The sequence below is a fragment of the Micromys minutus genome (assembly GCF_963924665.1).
Source record: "Micromys minutus genome assembly, chromosome: X".
Taxonomy (NCBI): domain Eukaryota; kingdom Metazoa; phylum Chordata; class Mammalia; order Rodentia; family Muridae; genus Micromys; species Micromys minutus.
The window spans coordinates 54,144,012-54,164,854 of NC_137970.1; the positions used below are offsets into that span (position 1 = coordinate 54,144,012).

Sequence of the window (20,843 nt, forward strand, 5' to 3'; positions counted from 1 at the left end):
TATCTTTATTCAAAATTCTAGGAAGAGAAGAAATTCTATTATTGAAGTTACTGCCTGGCAATAAATTTTTTCTCCTCTTTGGTTGAGGAGAAAAACACTAAAAAAGATACTAAAAAAAAAGCAAAAATAAAGTATTTTTCCCTAGAGGTTAAAAACTGTGTCTCATAAATAAGTGTTTTCTATTTAATCTTTTATATTTACTTAAAAGTCAGGACTGAATCAAAAACTCAACCTCAAATCTTTCGGCAACTCTATAGAAACAAAAGTGTCTGGTCTTCAGACAATTAAGCAAGATATATTATTGAATAGAAAAGGAGGGAAAGCGTTAGTTGTACCGAAAAGGAAAGAGCAGCAGGTCCTTCTTTAGTCAGAACACTTTTTGTTTGTTTTTCCAGACAGGGCTTTTCTATGTAACAACCCTGGCTGTCCTGGAACTTGCTTTGTAGAACAGATCCACCTGTCTCTGCCCCCCTAAGTGCTGGGATTAAAAGTGCCGCCACCATGTCTGGCTACACAAGGCAGAGTGGACTGCAAGAAGTCTGGACTCCCTACAGCCCTGCTTTCTGAAAGTTAATCAGTATTAATCCCCTTTCCTTTTCTTTCTACTGGTTTAAAGATGTCCCCAGGAAAAAGAAACCTCAAACAACCCTTCCAGGTTCAAGATTTCTCTAGGTTGCACTACTTCAAGAGTGGAGTGCTTAAAGTGGCTGAACATGTGGCTGCCCTACCCTTTAATCCCAGCACTCCAAATGCAGAGGCAGGAAGATCTTGGTGAGTTCCGGGCCAGTGTGGTGTGGTTGGCAGGGCATGTTCCAGCACAGCCAGAGCTACAATGAAACACTGCCTAAAACCAACAAAGAAAAAAGGAGGGAAAAGGAGAGAGGGAGGAAGACTGCTAAAAGAGCCAGATTAAAAAAAAATCAAGAAAAGCTCAGAGGATACATCTGTCTTCTAGAAGCTTCTCAACAGAGAAGATACACTGAAGGGAGCAAACAGCATCAGCTGACAGATCAAATAATCTATGTGTGTGTATCCACAAATGTAGAAGAGATGATACATTGCCTTTAAATTGCTATTTGTTGCCAAAAAGGTTCTTAAGAAATCAGTAAACAATTACTGTGAAAAGAAAACAAACACACAAATTATTTTCTACACCTCATATGAAAAACATGAGAAAGATGATTTCAGGCAGGCTGGGAAATGGGTCAGTGGGTAATAATCTTGCCGCACAACCATGAGAACTTCGGTTGGGATCATCAATAGCCATGTGTAAGGCAATGTGGATTTATAACCCTAGCCTTAAGGAATGAATGCAGGAGGATCCCTGAGGTTTACTGACCTCCTAGTGTGCTGACTAAAATAGCAGACATTGAGGTAATGTCTCAAAAACTGCTATTACCATGACACCGTTTTTTCATGTATGAAATTATCAAAATATATAAAAGAAATTCTATTTAAAATAATAAAGAACGCTAAGAGTGGGAGAAATCATTTTCCCCAGAGAAGAGCACACCAATTGGTTATTCAATACTAAATGACCAGCCCTGAAAACATACATACAATAAATTTTACTGTGGTGCTTACTAAAATTAAAAAAAAAAAAAGCGCAAAGCTACTGAGGAAAATATTCAACTCCTGGCCTCCACATGTATAGAAAACACACATGAATTCATATGCTCAATGGCATATTCACACACATTCCCCACACCCCACACTCTTCATAAATTCATATTTATGGGAGAGGATGATTTCAACGCAAAATTTTGTAAGTGGGATTCATGAAACCTAAACTCCTACCTCCCAGTCATCTTACTCTTAACATACAGTACCAGCTCACTTGGGCTGCAATGCCAGTTTTATTTTGTTTTCTTTTTTTTTTCAGAATTCTCAAAGAAATCACCAGAACAGTCTTAATCACTGAATTATGTTTCTTACAACCAAATCTAGGTAAGTGCTAACTTGTTTCTGGTAGCAACAATGTGTATGTGGCTCTAGTAAAGCCAACAGTAACTGTAGTTTCCAGAGACTGCCTCCTTTGCTATACTACCTTCAGTGTTATGACACCACACCGAATTGAGTTTGAGGAACACATGTTTTAGGTTTCACATGCTTCCTTCACGTCTTCCGAACTATGACTGTGGGTCACAGCACGGTTTTTAATTCACACACATGTAAATTGTGCCCACACTTCCACATGCAATACCTATGCTACCAGCATTCAAAAAGGCATCTGCTATTCAAGTAGCTAATTTAAGCTACTGTTAGCAATTAGACAAAAGCTAGGTAAGAAAATAATATAGGTATGTATGGAATGCTAGTATATTGTTTTAAAGTAGTTGTTATGAATCAAATGACAATATGAAAACACTCTTAAAACGGCTAGGTCTGTGGCTCTGTCATAGTGCCTGCCTTGGCTGTATGACGCACGTGGTTCAATCTGTAGTACTGCTGCCAAAAACCTTCTAAAGCCTTAATACTTTGTACAAAGACTGTTAGAATGAAAAAAAAAGCATCTTCATAAATGCATGTACTCTTTCTAAAGACAATAATGATCACATATTCTCTTTTGAACATATTAACTTTGATAAATTTATCTTAATATTGCCTCATATATTTTGCTTATTAAACAAGGGTAATACATCCCATGCTACTCTAATACAATTGCTAACTAGTGCTTTCAATTCCATGGGTGAAAACTGTCAACAAGGGAGACACAGGAAAAAAAGTCTACAATATAAAAAGTTAAGTGAAAAAGCAAGGGTACACAATTTATCATGTATTATATACAGTCAAACATAATAAAAAGTCCTCTGCATATAAAACCTTGAAATATGTAAGAATGTAATTTATACACAAAATCTTCAGTTCCATGGTGTGTGTTTGTGTGTGTGTGTGTGTGAATGTGTGCATGGGTATGTGAAAAAATGTGGCCAAGCACATGGTAGCACATGCCTGCTAGGAAAGCTGAGGAATAAGTAACATTGAGTTTGAAGCTACCAGACTATCACAAATTCTACACAGAAAATTACAAAATCAAATTGGCTAAAGTATAAAACCTTGTATAATAATACCAATCCAATACATAAACAAATAAATAAATACCCATAAGGCGGGTCATACCTATAATCCCAGCATTTCTCAGGCTGAAGCAGGAGGTTGCTTCGAGCCTGAGGCAAGCCTGGACTACATAATAAGCTCCAGGTCAGCCTATACAATAGTATATGACTCTGTCTCAAAAACAGTAACAAAACAGAAAATATATGAGAGTAAAATCAAATCCATATAAACAGATAATTAACAATAATTAAAAATAACTGTTAAGGATTAAGTAAGCCTTACTACTAATAAAAAAGTCTATTTACATCTACTCCAGACTATCATTTCATATTAACACTATTTTAAATTATTTTAAAACTATAAACCCTCATACTGTCAGTAGATGTTGGCATTAGACATTAGTACAAACTTCTGGAGTGTGATCTTTAATATGTGACAAAGGCTAGAAAAGTGACAAACTACTTTGATCTTCTTCAAAAATCCGTAAGTCCAGGGGACTCTTGGAGAAGAAGGCAGCAGAAAAAGATCAGCTAATTATGCAAAAATTTAGTGAAAAGGTAAAAGTAACTCAAAGACCAGCTGGAATTGAAGACAAATCATAATACCTAAAACACAACTAATTGTTTTTCTTACCATTATCATGATGCTATTCAAAGAACACCAGTCATGCAAAAGTATTGTCCGAAAAATATAAAGCAAGACATGGACACTGATTATAATTGTGTAAAGATTTGCCTTTACTGTCTAAGAAAATGACTAATAAACCACCTTTTAAACTGTGTTGTGAGGAGACAATTTTTAATTACTCAAGTTCCTATCAACTTCATATTTCATATATAGTTAAGTTTCCTTTTGCTATTTGCTTAAAAATGTTCTACCTGTACACACATATATAAACTGGAAAAGGAAAAAAGTAAACAAAAACATTGCCCATACACCTGGATATTAAAACTATTTTTAAACATACCAGTAGTGCTATGCTAAAACATTAGAAGTGAATGGTTCAAATTTGCCTTCTGTGGTACAAGTAGGATTTATATCTAACAACAGAAAGAAGAACAACAAAACTTTGGGCTGAAAATTAAAGGTAGTAATGGGTAGTTCAAAAGTAATTTGTACCCATCTGAGAAACTATTACCATTAACAATACTGGTGGTAGCATTCACTCTTATTACAATTAAACCATTTTCCGATTTACAGGACCTTAGAAAAAAGTCAGTAGCTTCTGTAATAATTGATGTGGCTTCACTCTTATAATGTACACAAAGTTTTCAAAATGAATATTACAGCAGTTTAACTGTTTTCTATTTACAAGCAAACTTCCAATAATTTTCTTTTTATTTAGTCTACCTTATTCTACTACTCTTTCAACTTTTTTCCCACTTTGTTTGGTTTTCCTCATTTGAATCTTATTCGGAAGAAAAGGAGCTGAATTTGGGTTTTATTATCACCCCTTTCATTATCATACAATTACGTATCTGTAGCTAACAGTAGAATCCTTTTTCCACATATGAAAGATAATCTTTTTGTCTCAGTGCAGAGCAGAAAGTGCACTTACATTATGAATTATATTTACAGGAGAAACAAGAGTCAGTTCAGAGCTTTGGTCCTTAATTAAAGTATATTCTATTCTTTTAAATGCCCATTGTTGTCTCCTAAACCCAAAATTCTGGTCACCTATTCCCAAAATATCATAATACATAATTCTTACTTAGTGAAAACGTATTTATAAAAATGCAATTTACTGATTAATTAACTGGCTATTTTCTAAGATTGGAAATATATAACAATGCTTTTATTCAGTAAACTATGATTTAAAGATGGTAAATCTTGGAATTCACTCAGTAGTCCTTAGTATTTTTATTTGTGTAGTTTTCCTTCTTCAGTTCCCCTTCTGGGTCCCTTCTCCCCTTCCCTCGGAAAAAAGAAAAGAAAAAGTGAGTGAGAGAGAGAGAGAGAGAGAGAGAGAGAGAGAGAGAGAGAGAGAGAGAGAGAGAGGGAGGGAGGGAGGGAGAGAGAGGGGGAGGGAGAGAGGGAGAGAGGGAGAGAGGGAGAGAGGGAGAGAGGGAGGAGAGAGCTGGGGAAAGAAAAAAAAAAAAAAAAAAAAAAAACACCCAAGCCTGGCCTCAGTTCCCGTATTTCAAGCCAGGACCAACCAGAAACCAGTTTTCTTCCACTAATCCGGAACTCCGGGCTGTTACCAACGCTGTCATTGGCCAGCGTCAGTCCTTGGTACGTGCCCCAAGATAACCCCCTGGTTTCTTTCCCTTATCCCCCTACAATGGGCCTTCTCCTATGTTTGTAACACAGTCATAATGCACAACACAGCACCTCTGAAAACCAACTCACAATCTTCAAAGTTTTGGGGTAAAAATAAGCAAGGCTAGAGGAGGGCAAGGTACCCTTTCCGACACGCTGGGAGGGGGAAGGGGCAGTCCTTCGAACACCGAACAGCAGGCTCAGGGAGCTCTAAGGGCTGAAGGGCCAGGGGCGGGTTGGGGGCACAAGGTGGGGAGGGAGTGGAGAAAGAGTTGGGCTAAGTTGAAACGAAAAGTTTACTAACCAGATCCTCGAAGCTTCTTCGGTGCTCTTTCCCTTCCCAGTCTAAGCGGCGCGGAATCAGCTGGGGGCCGGAGAAAAAGAAAGGGGGGGGGTGAAGGAAAAGCCTCTGCTCCCCATCAGCAGCACCCAGCCTCGAGCCTAGTCCTAGACCCTTTAGCATTATTTCTCCAGTCCCACCAGCTCTTGCCGCCGTACCGGGGGTGGGGGGCGGGGGGCAGGCCAAAGGGAAGGAAATCCAGATAAAAACACCTCCCGCAGGAATAAAAGGCAGCGAGTTTAGACCGCTGCGTTGTCCGCCCCTTCTAAGCAAAGAACCCGGTTCACCCCAAGTGACAACAGCCCCAAGTGTCCAGCTCGAAGGCTCCCTCCGGGCCCCTGCCCTCGGCCCCTGACCTACCTTACCCTTCCTCCAGGTTCTCCCCAGCCCTCCCCACCTCTTTCCAAAGGGGGTCCATACCTGATGCTCTTCCAGCTCTTGCACTAGCACCTGGGGAAGAGGGACACACGGATGTGAGGAGCAGATTGGGGCGCCAACCCATTCCTCCCTCCCCACTTCCAACACAGCCGCTGACTGTAGGAGTAATCGCGGCCGGCCTTTTCCTCACCCTCCAACTGCACTGCTCACTGGTGCCTCAATTTCCCCAACGGGACCATTCCCAAACACTCCCAGATATCCTTTCCCCTCTCACCTGAGCGGATTTGTTACAGGGTCCGGACTGCAAGAACCTTGCGATCAGGTAATACAGCTCTAAAGAAGGGGTGGGGGGTGGGGGGGAGACGTTGAGAGAGAGGCAAGGAAGAGAGATACAAGCTTTTAAAAAAAATTCTGACAGCAGTCGCGCAAATCCCCCATCCCTTTAGCCCCTGGCTCAGCTACCCACCGGCTTCGATCTGGGTAGGTGCCGCCGCCATCCTTTTCCCGAGGGGGTTTGGGGGCTTCGCTCCGGAGTGCTGGCGGGGGCGGGTGGGGGCGCTGCCTCTATTGTGGTGAAGCCCCCATGCTTGGGAGTCCCGCCGCTTCCGCCGCACTCTTCGTCCCAGTTTCGGTCTCTCTCGGATTCATCGCATCACGTTTCGACCCATAGATATTCTAGCCTAAGAGCTGAGGAGGCGGAGGAGGAAGGAGAGCAAGAGAGAAGGAGAGGGAGGAGTTGAAGTCGCCGAGGGGTGGGCGGGGGGGGAAGGGGTGGAGTCTTAGGAAGGGGGGGGAGGGGAGGGAGCCGCTTGCAGAGCTCCAGGCTGGCCGGCAGAGGCACTAAAGCGGCCGCCTGGTTTCAGCCGCTTAAGCCAGCCTGGGGTTGCCTAGTTACTGCCCAGAGAACAAGGAAGAGGTTTTTAACGCAGGCAGACGCTCTGGCAACCTTTGTCAAACTCTGTGGTAGCGTTGGCGTCCCAGAGCTCCAGAGTTGCTTACCCTTCCTGTAAGGGCAATCGGACCCTTTCCGGTGAGGGAACCTTTTCTCCAGGCTTGATCGAGAGAAAACTTGCTAGAGACTGACTTGACCTAGCTTACCTTGGGTCACCGAAAGGATTTGGTTTGTTTGTTCTTTCTCTACCCCAAGAAAAAGTCACTAGCTACTAAAAGGTTTTGTTTCCAAAGGAGGGACAGTATACTAAAGCAAAGTGCTGTGCTTACCTGATGGCTGGAGCAAGGGAATAATATTCTTATAGAAAACTACTTAAAGTATCCCCTTGATTCTGATAAATATTGAACGAGAACTTTACACTTTAACCATGAGGCTGTTTTCCCCTTCTAAAATGGTCAACAAGCTATATTTTCTCTATTGCTGTAAGATAAGTTGGAACTCTGCTTTGAAATTCTGCCAAAACATTTTTTTTAAGTTTTTAACTATTGATTGAAATTTGGATAGAAATAGTAGTTTGGTTGGTATTGTCTCTAAAGTGCTATTCTCTGACATGCTTTTACTATCTATCCATCCAAGGCTCCTTGGAATCCCTGTGTCAATCATCCTGCCTTAGCTTCCCTGATACTCACTTGGCAGGCTTTAGTCACCATCCCAGTTTACTGAATCTTTTTCCACTGCTTTGAGACTACAATTGTTTAATGTATAACTTTAACTCTTAGCACAGCGCAGACTTGCTGTGTTGGGTAGGTAAATCTTCAGTGATCAAAGGATTTGTATAATAATTGACAATTTGAGTAAACTGGTTCACATCCCCAATTTCTCTTAATATCCTGTTCTCAGGATGTTACTTTGAACAGAATCTATAGAAGCAAAACAAATACAATGGGAAAACAAATACTATTTGAATTGTGTATATTATTTTTGTTGAAATACTTAAATTTGCAAGTTTGCCTAACTGTGTGGCTGTGGTGGGAGTTTGATTTTCTGACTCAGGAACTCAGCCATTACCACATTGGTCATAGAATTCAATTAAGTAAACATAAACTTAGCATATCCTTTGTAACTCTTTTGCCCATTTATTTAATTTAGTAATTAATAACAATAAAAGATAAGTGTAAACTGTATAATCAGTATCTGAAAGAAGTAGGTAAAAGAAATATAAAACCTCAGCAAGTCATCGTAAAATGCTGACTAAAATAGTAATTTTTTATAGTTCAATATAATATAATTAACAGCTCAACTTTAGCAAGCTATCGATACATATTTTACCTGCTGTAACTCGGTTTAATGCTTACAGTGACCTAGAAGATAGTCTATATTTTTCTTTATCATACGAATATTAAAAAATGACTACTACATGACTTCAGTGAACTTACATTCTATTGCCTTTTTACGTGTAAATGATAAGACTAAATAATATTCACCATGTTTACTAACACACATTTTGTAGAAATCATGTGAGAACGTATCTGTGTTGTGTTCAAAAGGCATGTGGCATAATTACCCTATCAATCACTACACTGTAAATTTGGATGCAATTAAAGGAGAAAACTCCACACATTTACAGAAATTTAAGGCAAGAAATTGCTTTGTACAGCATTATTATAAATTATTCATTCATTCATTTATTTATTTATTTATTATACAAAGGGTCAGAATCACCTGGCCTCAAAGTAAATAATTGTGTTAACTAAAATTTTGAGTGGTGGGGATTTAGAAGTAAAGGAAATACAGATTAGTCTCCTGTGGTGTGATATATATATACCTATAATCTCAACACTAGGGAGGCTGAGGCAGGAGTATCCTCAGTTCAGAACTAGAGTGGGATACACAGCTAATTCAAAGCTGGCCTGAGAAACAGTGAGACCCTGCTTAGAGAGATAAGGGGAATTGGAAGGAGCACTCCTTTAGTTTCAGGCACAAACTCCCCAATGCATACTATAGAAATTTCAGGAAGCAAAATGCCCTGCATTGATTCTAGTATCCTCTATTGACAAAGCAAACTGATGAAAAGAAAAATTTTTGAAGCCCAAATCCACATCCTCAAAGCCAATCAGAAGGGGTAAATTGTGGAGATGATAATTAAGGAACTAATGAACTAGCATGGATTTTCTGTACTAAGTGTGTAAGAAGGAATGTATTTAAATGTCTGTGTTCCCACAAAAAGTATTCATTCTTTAGAACTAATGCTAATTAATCAACCGTTTTGAAGTAATTTAGAACACAGAATCACCAATCTTAAACTCTGCCCATTTCTGTGTGTGTGTGTCTGTCACTGTCTCTCTCTGTCACTGTCTCTCTCCGTCTCTTTGTCTCTCTCTCTCTGTCTCTCTCTCTCTCTCTCTCTCTCTCTCTCTCTCTCTCTCTCTCTCTCTCTCTCTCTGTGTGTGTGTGTGTGTGTGTGTGTGTGGACATCAGAAGATAGCATTTGGGAGATGCTTTTTTCCCTCCATTATATGGGCTCCAGGATTGAATCTGGACTGTCAGACTTGGCAGCAAGTGCCTTTACCCACTGAGCCATGTTATTGTCTTTCTTTGATTTTTTTTCAAAGTTTTGATTAGGAAAAGGAAACAAGTTTTCATCTGTTACAGGAAAAAGTTAGACTTAAGAAGAAAAAATAATAAATGTTGCAGGGCATTGTGGTGTGGTTTTATAATCCTAGCACTTGAAAATTTGAGGCAGGAGGATTAAGAGTTCAGCACCATCAATGTTTTTGAGACCAACCTGCCTAAATGAAAATATAATAAAAGAAAGAAGGAAAAGAAAGATGAGACAGTTTTCAAGTGGCTTAGTAGGTAAAGGCACTTGCCACCAAGCCTGACAACTTAAGGTCAGTTCCCAGAACCTACCTGGTGAAGGAAAGAAGTGAGTCCCTCAAGTTGCACTCTGACCTCCACACTCTTGCCCTGGCATGCACTTCCCACCCACACACAGACACACTACAGAAATGTGAAAAATGTTAATAAAAATGTTTACTTGGTAACTGCATTAGCTTCCTGGGGCTACCATAACAACTTCTAATCCAGAGGGCTTAAGAAAGCAGTGGGTTGGTTTTTTTTTTTTTTTACACATGAAAGCTAGAAATGTAAAAATCAGTCTCTGGCAGGGTTTGGGCTCCCTCTTACTGCTTTGAAAAGGAATCGTTTTTTATCATTTCTAGCTTTGATGGATCCTTATTGTTCTTCTGGTTGTTGGCATCATAATTCCATTATCCTCCATGTTCAGATAACCTTTGTACATGTGGGGCCCTGTGTCAAATCTTATCATATTGTGTATATACATGATTCTTGGGACCCACCCAGGGTCTCCCACATTTTGGGCAAGCACTCTACCACTTAATGTGTTTTGTTATGAGGACAGGAGTCATTAAATTTCAGGTCCACCCTACATCTAGAATGATCTCATCTTAATGCCATAATTATATCTACAAAGACTCTATTTCCAAGTAAAGTGATATTCACTGGTACTGTGGTTAGAATATGAACATATTTCTGACAGGATACAATTCACTGAACTACACATTATTTTATCATCTTTATTTTTAAATAAATCTTATTTTCCATTATTGTATGCATGTATGGATGTTTGTGTGCATGATATGTGTACACATGACTGTCAGAGGAAAATTTTATGACATTCCACTTTTATGTGGGCTCCAGGGATTGAATATATTGTCCTTTTAAAAATCACATTTCAGGATGATTGAGAGTATCTATAGCAAAAGTTGACAGCCTGAGTTAGATCCTCAGATCCACAGAGTAGGAGAGAACTGACTCTGTAAGTTGGCCTCTGACTTTAACACATGTGCCATTGTATGTGCTGGTAGGAGTACACATACAAAGAAAATAAACTCTAAACAGATTTAAAATCACATTTCATGAGCCAAAGATATGGCTCAGTTGGTAGACTTTTTGGTTAGAATGGAAGATAATTTCTCAAATTTAAAAGTCATCTAAAGGAACAATCATAAGTTTGAACAAGGAAAGTAATTATTGATCTAAAGCAGTAATTCCCAACCGGTGGGTTGTGACCCATTTGGAGAGAATCACATATCAGATATCCAGCATATAAGTTATTTACATTATGATCTGTAACAGTAGCAAAGTTACAGCTATGCAGTAGCAACAAAATAATGTGGTTGGGGGTCACCATAACATCAAGCACTGTATTAAATGGCTACAGCATTAGGAAGGTTGACAGCTAATAGAGATCATGAACTCAGAAAAAACAAACAAAAGCAATAGTGAAAACAAAAAAGAAAAAAATGGAAGAGGACTTTCAGAAGAAAAGTAGGCGGCATTATATTCACCAGCATGCATGTATATATATAATGAAAATGTTAGAAAAATGAGTAAGAGAAAATAGTTTGAAGATAGATTGTAACAATGTGGAAAGCCTTTGTTTCAAAGCAAACATACACACAGGAAGCTCAGTGAACTGCAAATATAAACATTTAGTAGTGTCTATTAACATTGATAAAAGAAAATTAAGATATGATTTCTTATTTAAAACAATGGAGGCCACAGGCAATCAGATAGCATAGTCATTGTAACCCAAGAAGGAAGGCACCACACAAGAATCCTATGTTTAGTAAAGCTAACTGAAAACAGAGGTGAAATACAGATGTTTCCCCAATAAAAATCAAATGGAACAATTTGTTGTTAGCATAACCACAATACAAGAAATTCTAAAGGAAGTTATTTTTCCAGCTGGAAACCAAAAGAATTTAGAGACCATAATAGTTCTGTCCCTTATTCATGAGGAGTAAATTCCAGCACCTTCAGTGGATGCCTAAGTACAATTCCAATATAGGCTTTGGTCATCTTATCCAGGGATACATAGTTTTGGCTTTTTTGGCTTTTGATTTCTATTTTGAAACAAAGTCTCTTGTGTAGGCCGGCTCATTCAGTCACTCTGCTATCACCTTCTGAGTACTAGAATTACAGGCATGTTTCACTTTGAGATACAAATTTAGTGTCCTGTAGTAACACACATCATAGCAGTATTTTTCTCAGTCCAAAGTATGATAGCAAAAGAAACGGAGTTCTTGAAAAAGAATACATTTTGTTCTCTTTCTCCTACTTCCTTCTGTTTCAGAACCATGAGTTAAATCTAAATGCAAGCTCCTCCAAATACTAGGCAAGTGTTCCAGTATTGTTCTACATCTCTCTCTCTCTCTCTCTCTCTCTCTCTCTCTCTCTCTCTCTCTCTCTCTCTCCCTCCCTCTCTCTCTCTCTCTCTCTCTCTCCCTCTCTCTCTCTCTCTCTCTCTCTCTCTCTCTCTCTGTTTTGGTTATTTTGTTGTTTGATACAAGCTCTCAGTAAATTGTTCAGGCAGGCTTGAATTGTTAGGGATTTTTTTTTTATTTGTTTGTTTCAGAAAGGGTCTCAAATATCCCAGGCTGGCCTTGAACCCACTATATACCTGAATATGACCTTGAACTTCTATTTTTTTGCCTCTATTTGCTAAGTGCTGAGAAGACAGACAGGTGTGTGTCACCACATCTGAGAGAGCTTTGGAATTTCAGTCTTCTGCCTCTGTAGAAGCTGAGAATAGAAGCTTGCACCAACAGGCCCAGCTACAGGATTAATTCCTTATGCATTGCATTTCTTTATTTGTACTTATTAAAATGTACAGGCCAGAGAACAGTTTTACAGTGTAAATTCTCTCCCTCCACCTTGTAGATTCCAAGAATTACACTCAGCCAAACAGTGGTGGTGCAAATTTAATCTGAGCACTCAGGAAGCAGAGACAGGTGGATCTCTGAGTTTGAGCCCAAAACCTAGACTACATGGTGAGTTCCAGGACAGCAAGGGCTACCCTGAGAAGCCCGGTCTCAAAAAAAAAAAAAAAAAAAAAAAAAAAAAAAAACTGGCTGAAGAGATGACAACCATCTGCGGTCGACATCTGATGCCCTCTTCTGGTGTGTCTGAAGACAGCTACAGTGTATTAATATAAATAAAATGAATAAGTCTTTTTTTAAAAAAAAAAAAAAACAAATTCAGGTGAGGCTTGTATAGTGAGGGTTTTACTCACAGAGCCGCCTCCTCAGCCATAGAAAACTGATTTAAGAGTTCTGCTTAACAATGGAGTATTTCCCTCAAAGAAGAAAAAAATTGCATTCCTGTTAAGGAAACAAATGTAAATAGAGAGAGAAAGCATCCTGTTAAGCAAAATGTGCCAGACATGGAAAGACAAATATCCTGCTCCTTCTTGTGAAGACTCTAGATTTCACACATACACATGTATGTAAATATATGTGTGTACCTGAGGCAAGAAAGAAAAGGTGGAGTTTGTGAACAAGACAATAAGAAAGCAAAGAATACAAGTAAACTACTTGATATTCATGCATGAAAAACTTGTAATGAAAGCTACTGTTTTCTGCAGCGACTATGCACAAATACAAAAACAAACATAAATAAAAGGCAGGGCCTTGTAGAAGGCCAAAGAGAGCATGATGCTGAGGAAGGTATCAGCACTCCTTTCCACGATGTTTACTTCCTAGTCATGTCGAGGTGAACAAGTTTTCTTTGTCTTGCACTCTAACCTTCATTTCAGTGCTACCAGGTGCTCATACACATGGAATTAAGTCACAATGCACTAAAACCTCTCAAAGCCTGAGCCAAAATAAATCCATCTTTGAATTGTTTTGTCCCATATGTTTTTTAATAGAAAAAAAACACATCAACACAAAACAATCTGCCAAATCCACCACCATTTCTAATAAATATTTTCAACAAACTAGTTTACAAAGGGAACTTCATCAAGCTAATAACAAGTGTCTATGTTAAACCTGTAGCTGATATCGTTAATTGTGAAAAAATGAAGGCTACCCTCTTATAATCAGGAGATCTGATTTAAGGTAGAATTTCTGCTTGCTCTTTCAGACAGGGTCTCATGGAGGTCAGACTGGCTTCATATTCCATGTGCAGCCAAGAGTGACTTAGGCCTTTCCATCCTCCTGCCTCCACTTCCCAAGGGCTGGGATTAGTAGCATGTACCACCACACCTGGTTTATTTGGTGCCTGGGCGGTGGGGTGGGTGTTAAAAGCAAGAGTCTTGTGAAAACATAGGCAAGCACTCAACAAGCTGAACTACATCTGCACCCCTTCTCTTAACATTTCTGTTCATCTTCCCTGAGTTCTTACATATTAAAATAATAAAAAGAAAAGAAAAGAGAAACCTAATCTGGTGTGGAGAGGGATAAGCATCTCTTTCTCTAAAATATATAAACTTATTTAGCAAAAATTTTAAAGAATGCATGAAAAACTTATTAGAGTGAATGAATGAATGAGCAGAACAATGTATGAAACGTGACCAAGAGAGTACTTACATTTCTGTACCCAAGCAGTAAAGATGTTGAAATGAAAACTATTTTAATTTGCAATATCATCAAAAAGAATAAAATACTTAGAAATACATTTAACAAAATAAATGTATTAATGCACTGAAAACTGTAAAGCAGCTGACTGGTAGTGCACGCCTTTAATCCCAGCAAGGCAGAAGCAGGAGTTCTGAGTTCAAGGCCAGCCTGGTCTACAGAGTGAGTTCCAGGACAGCCAGGGCTACCAAGAGAAACCCTGTCTCAAAAAAAAAAAAAATAAATAATTGAAAAGAGAAAGAAAACTTTAAATTAGTATTAAATGAAATTAAAGAACACCTAAAGAAATGAAAAGCCATTTCATGCCCATGATTTGGAAGATAATAGTAAATTCTGATCTACATTGCCTAAAATATGTAGCCAAATCCCAGCAGGAATTTTGGCAGAAACTCCATGATTCATACAAAGAGCCCAGAATAGCCAGACCATCTTGGAAAGAAAGATAAATTAGGAAGGTTCACACTTCTCATGCTGAAGCCTTACTAACTAAAAGCAATTATCAGGAGGAGTCTGTGCTACTGACATAAAAATAGTCATACACATCAATGGAATAGAACTGAGAAATAAGCCTGCAGCTCCATTATCCATTGTTGATACCCGTTCCGAGACAATACAAAAGAAGAAAGAAAATATCCTTTCAACAAGTACGGGGACAAATGGATATTCATATGAAGAAAATCAGGTTAGACTATAATGCAATAATAATACATAGAGAAATTAACTCAAAAAATTTCCAAGCCCTAAAGGTTAAAAGGATACAATTTTTGAAGAAAACCTAAATGCCAGTGTTTGTTACCATATATTAGACAAATGTTTCTTTGTAATGATACCTACATCACAAGCTAACAAAAGTAGATAAATTAAGCTTTGTCAGAGTGAAACATTTATGTATATCAAACAACATTAAGAAAATTGTGCCTATTAGCCCAGCAACTTTATACTGCTCATCAGAAAGAACACTCTAAAATCATGAGGCAAATTAAATCCTTCCACCCTTTGGGGGGAAAAGAAGAAAAAAAAGGAGGGTGGGGTGGGGAGATGCTTTTAATCCCACCACTCTAGAGGCCAAGACAGGCAAATCTCTGTAAATTTGAGTTCAGCCTGATCTACAGATCAAGTCCAGTCTGATGTGGCTATATAGCAAGACCCTACATAAAGGAGGAAGGAAGGAAGGCAGGCAGGAAGGAAGGAAGGCAGGCAGGCAGGCAGGCAGGAAGGCAGGCAGGCAGGAAGGAAGGAAGGAAGGAAGGAAGGAAGGAAGGAAGGAAGGAAGGAAGGAAGGACGGAAGGAAAAGATAACCCAGCTAGGCCGTAGTGGCTCAAGCTTTTAATCCTAGCACTTGGGAGGCAGAAGCAGGCAAATCTCTTCAGTTTGAGGCAACCCTTGTCTACCGAGCAACTTCCATGACCACCAGGGCTACACAGAGAAATTCTATCTGAAAAACAACAAAGAAGATATCCCAAGGAAAGGAAGAAATTAGTTATATGCAATAAGAATCTACTTACCAGAATATACACAGAGAACATAGCCTTATCAGTGCTCATTACGAAAATGCAAGTTGAAAGCATAAGGTGACAGTACCTTCATTCTACTAGCAATCTTTCACAGATCTTGTCAAAACACTTTGGTAGTTCCTCAAAAACTTAAACTGTCACTGTATATCCAAAAGAATGGAAAAATCTGTACAATAAATATTGTCACCAAAGCTCATAGCATCCAAAACAAACAATCACAGAAGCTGTTGTGCAGTGGCATATGCTACCAATCATTTCTAGGCTAGCTTCAACTACACAGAGACTTCAAGGCCCGCTTGGGTTTCCTGAGATCTTGTCTCAAAAAACAGCTCACAGCTGTGTTATTTCTAATACTTCCTCAACAGAAACAATGTATTAATGAATAAACAAGATACTGTGTATCAATAGAATTGAGTATACCAATGTAAGAGGAAACAAAGTAATGACACATGCTCTATATATCCTGGATGGATGTTGAAAACAAAAAAAAAAATCATCAAGGTAAGAAACAGATTATTGATTCCATTGGTCTAAGTGTAAGGAAAAGATGACGGGGCACCAATGAAAGGAAAAGTCACTGAAAGGAAAAGTCACAGGGCACCAATGTTGTGAAAGGATGACGATCCGAGTCACGGCACCAATGTTAGGGGAAGGATGAAGAGAGTGGGGGGCATATGGCCCATGGAGGTGCGGCTAGGCCTGGGGGCAAGGGAGATGCCTCTGGGGGGTCCATGTTGGGAATCCCTTCCCTGAGGGACCAGCCACACAACAGTATAGTACAGAATAGAGTTTATTCAGGTCATGGGAGAGTTAAGAGGGTGGTAGAGGCAGAGAGAGAGAGAGAGAGAGGAGTAGAGGAGTAGAGGCCGGCCATGAGCACGTGGGGAGAGAGGGGGAAGGGAAAGGGAAGTGGAGGGGTAGGAGTGGGAGAGCAAGGCAGAAAGAGCACAAGAGCAAGAGAGGCCAAGAGAGAGAGAGAGGAGGGGTCAAGCAGCTCCTTTTATCGTGTCAGGTCACTGGGGCGGAGCATACCTGGCCACTGCTGGGTAATTGAGGGGTGGGGTATACCTGGCTGTTGCTAAGTAACTGAGGGGTGGGGTTTACAGAATCCCAACACTAAACACCTCCAGCAAGGGAAGGTGCAAAAAATTATTTTTGGTGGGGCAGGTGTTTCTAATGTGTTCTACAAATACATTCGGGTAATGCTTGCACAAGTTTGTAAATATATACAAAACTGTCTAAGGGACCAAGTTTGCCTTAGTGCATGGGGGTGTCTGTGTATGGGCACAGATGCTGCGATCCATCTGTGGAGGTCACAGGGTAGCTTTTTGAGTTTAGTGGAGTCAGTTCTTTCCTTTTACTTTTACATGCATTCCAGAGATCAAAGTCAGTTCACCTGGTTTGCATGAGAAAACTTTTTTACTTAAGTATTCAACCACTTTGCTGACCCCAAACTCACATTTTAAAACAGTGAACTGGAAAAAAAAGAAAAAAAAAAAAAACAGTGAACTGGAGCTGGAGGCAGAGGTTCATGCTTAAAATACTTCTCTACCTTGCAAAAGGCCATGGATTCATTACCCAAACAGTGAACTTTATGGCATGTAAATTATGTCTCAAGTGGGGTCTTAAAAGTATGTGGTGCTTTGAATAAAGATAAACTAATAAAATCAGATTTTCTTGAAAATTAATTAGAATGGTGTTTGGTTAATAAATTTAATTATGATTGTAGTATGTTCTTAACATTTTTCCTCAATGAGCTGTAATTGAATATTTCAAAACCAAATAATATTCTGATTATTTTTTTTAATATTGGCTTACACTTGCTCCTTCATTCCCTCATGCATTTTTGAATTGCTACTCACAAAGGAAACAGTAAGAAGTTGGAATATATATCAATGGTTAGGGCTTGATTATCATGTGCTCGGCCCTGCATTTGGTCATCACACATATAAAACATTAAACATCTTAATAGTTATGGAAATGTCACCTTTTGTACATATTATAATTCTTTTGACTTAATAGTCTTAATTTGGCTTTGCTCCTCTTTCTTTTCATCAATTTGGCTGTCCTGGAACTCACTGCGTATAGCAGGGTGGCCTAAATCTCGGAGAACTGCTTGCCTCTACTGCCCGAATGCTGGGATCAAAGGTGTGTGCCACCACTGGGCAGCCAGATTGAACATTTTTAAGGGCTCCACCACTGGGCAGCCAGATTGAACATTTTTAAGGGCATTTCAAAATTGGTGCCAAATTTCTTTTCAGAAATATACTAGTACATATTTTCCTTAGTTTTCCCTGCAACTTATTTTTCAAAATTCTACTAATTTTAATTTCTTTTAGTAATGTATAAAAATTTATATCATGTATATCTATCTATCTATCTATCTCTATGTATCTGTCATCTACTATTTTTAGTTTAACTATTGGATGCCTGAAAATGTACTTAGTACCTACTCATTAGCCATTGATTTCATCTGTGAAAGGTCAGAATTTCCTATTGCCGTCTTAATAATTTGTATGATACATATGATCATAAACACCTTTATGCGTGTTTCTGCTGATGTATTTCCAATTTTATTATTTCTTTATTTGCTTGTTGTTAATTATTCTACTTATTTTTGATACTTAAATATATATATATATATATATATATATATATATATATATATATATATATATATATATATATATCTGTGTCAGTATGCCTGTATGCCTGGTATAGGTGGTCTGGAATATTGAACTCAGAGCTTTATGAATGCTAGGCAAAAAGTCAACCAACTAAACTACATTGCCAGCATTCCATACCTTTAAAACAGTAACAAGAGGGGCTAGAGAAATGGTTCAATGGCTGAAGTACTTGCCATATAGCATGAAGACCTGAGTTCAGATCCCCAGCATTTGTATAAAATTTAAAGCACACTCATAGCCCTAAAATAGCGACTCTGTGTGTGTGTGTTCCAGGTGATTGCTGGTTTAATGATAGACCATATATCAAATAACGATGACGACGACAACAACAACAACAACAACAATAATAATAATGATAATGATAATAATAATAATGTGAAGAGTAATAACTCAACGTTAGCTTCTGGACTCTACATGCATTAATGAAAGCATGCACTCTCACTACAAACATACAGGAACATATGGAAATAGAAGATGAACTGCTCAGGGAAAAGGATAATGAAAAGCCTTGTCTTTGTCAGTCAGTGTTCTGTTGTTGTGAAGCCCACCAAACCATTGCAGCTTTTATAAAAGAAAGTACTTAGTTGGAGCTGACTTATAGTTTAGTCCATTATCCTCATGCCAGGGAGTGTGGCAGCATGCAAGCAGACATTGCAGCAGAGAATTCTACATCTGGGTCCAAAGGCAGCAGGAATAACTGAGAGTTTTACATTACACAGGCATCAGGAAGAACAGAGCCACTGGGCCTGGCTTGGGCTTTTGAACACCTCAAAGCCCACCTCCGGTCACACAATACCTACAACTAGGCCATACCTCCTAGTCCTTTCAAATGCTGCCACTCCCTAACCATTTAAACTTAGGAGCCTATGGAACCCATTCTTATGTAAATCACCACAAGTAGTAATAGAAATGTGACAAGAATGGGTAACAGGGTGTGGATACAATCCAAGGACAATAAGTGCATATATGAAAGTGTCATAATTGGGGCTAGAAAGATGACTCGGAGGTGCCCAATCAAGAGAACCAGATCTCAACAGCCGTGTATCAAACACCTACAAGTTCCAGTCTGATGGATCTAACATCCACTCCATTCTCTGCCTGTGTGCACACTCTCACTACCTGCTCCCAACACACATGTACTCTCATGACGATAGGAACATATAAAAAGATAAAAGACATTTCTTTATTGTGTGAGTGTGTGGTTGCATGTAGGTAGTGCCGCTGTGCATGTGTAGAGATCAGAGGACAACTTGTCTGAGTCAGACCTCCCTATTCTCAAGTGAGTTCTAGGAATCAGACACATTACCAGGCTTGGCAGCAAGTCCATTTACCTAATGAGTTATATCTCACCAGCCCTAAAATCTGATTTTGAAAGGTATTATATTTATTTATCCTCTATCTCTATATGTGTGTATCTGTGTCTGTTTCTTTGTCTCTGTTTTCTTCCTCCCTCCCTTTCCTCCTTCTCTCCCCTCTCAGTCTCTGTATGTGTTCATACCAGTGAGCGTGTACCTCATGTGCCTATGTGGAGATCAGACAACAGCTTGGAATAAGTTTGCTCCTTTTACCTTAAGTTCTGGGGATCAAATTTAGATCATCAGGCTTCGCTAAAAGTATCTTTATCTATTTACCAGTCTCACAGACCTAAATTAAAATTAAAAAAAAAAAGAGAGAGAGAAACTGGTGCCAAAGAGGTGAACTGCTAAGTTTGATCCCTAGAAGCCATGTAAAAGGTGGAAGAAAGAGAACTTACAGCACAAACTTCCTCTGAAATCCACATGTGCCATAGCGTCCATGTACCTATAGTCTCAAACCATACACATACAATAATACTGAACTAATTAATTAAAAAGTTTTTATACAAAAATGAAAACCATTCTTGTGTGTAATTAAGATATGCTTTATAAACAAAAAACCCCAAAAGTTTAATATTTTTGTGTATGACTACTTATTTTCCAGTTGAATTTGCATATAATGATTGTTTGAAAAGTAGCTAGCCACTTTTCTCTGGCAATATTTATTAAATGTTTCCTTTTTCTCAATTGCTACGTTATACAGTTGCTGTCATTCATTAATGTGTTAGACTAAGGTCTGTTTCTTTCTGTGTGTTTTTTTCTATTGATCTATGTCCTAGTTTTCTTTCTGGTTTCTATGACAAAATGCCTTGTCAAATGCAACATAGGAGAGAAAGGGTTTATTGTAGTTCACAACTCCAGGTTACACTTCGTCACGGGATGCCCCTTAAGGCTTTTGGAACTTGAAGCAGCTAGTAA

The 20,843-nt window shown here is 38.9% G+C and overlaps 1 protein-coding gene across 1 annotated transcript in view; it reads right to left on the minus strand.

Annotated features, from left to right (window-relative positions):
• Window positions 1-6,672, minus strand: part of BRWD3 (bromodomain and WD repeat domain containing 3) — a gene marked incomplete at its 3' end in the record, with an annotated part of 87,571 nt that extends 80,899 nt beyond the window's left edge. The window contains exons 1-4 of the mRNA XM_080909813.1: window positions 6,501-6,672; window positions 6,309-6,367; window positions 6,077-6,106; window positions 5,621-5,680 (exon numbers count right to left, since the gene is read on the minus strand). Coding sequence (XP_080765939.1) covers window positions 5,621-5,680; window positions 6,077-6,106; window positions 6,309-6,367; window positions 6,501-6,531 — 180 coding nt within the window. The 5' untranslated portion in view covers window positions 6,532-6,672. The remainder of the gene's footprint in view (window positions 1-5,620; window positions 5,681-6,076; window positions 6,107-6,308; window positions 6,368-6,500) is intronic.
• Window positions 6,673-20,843: the final 14,171 nt, after the last annotated feature.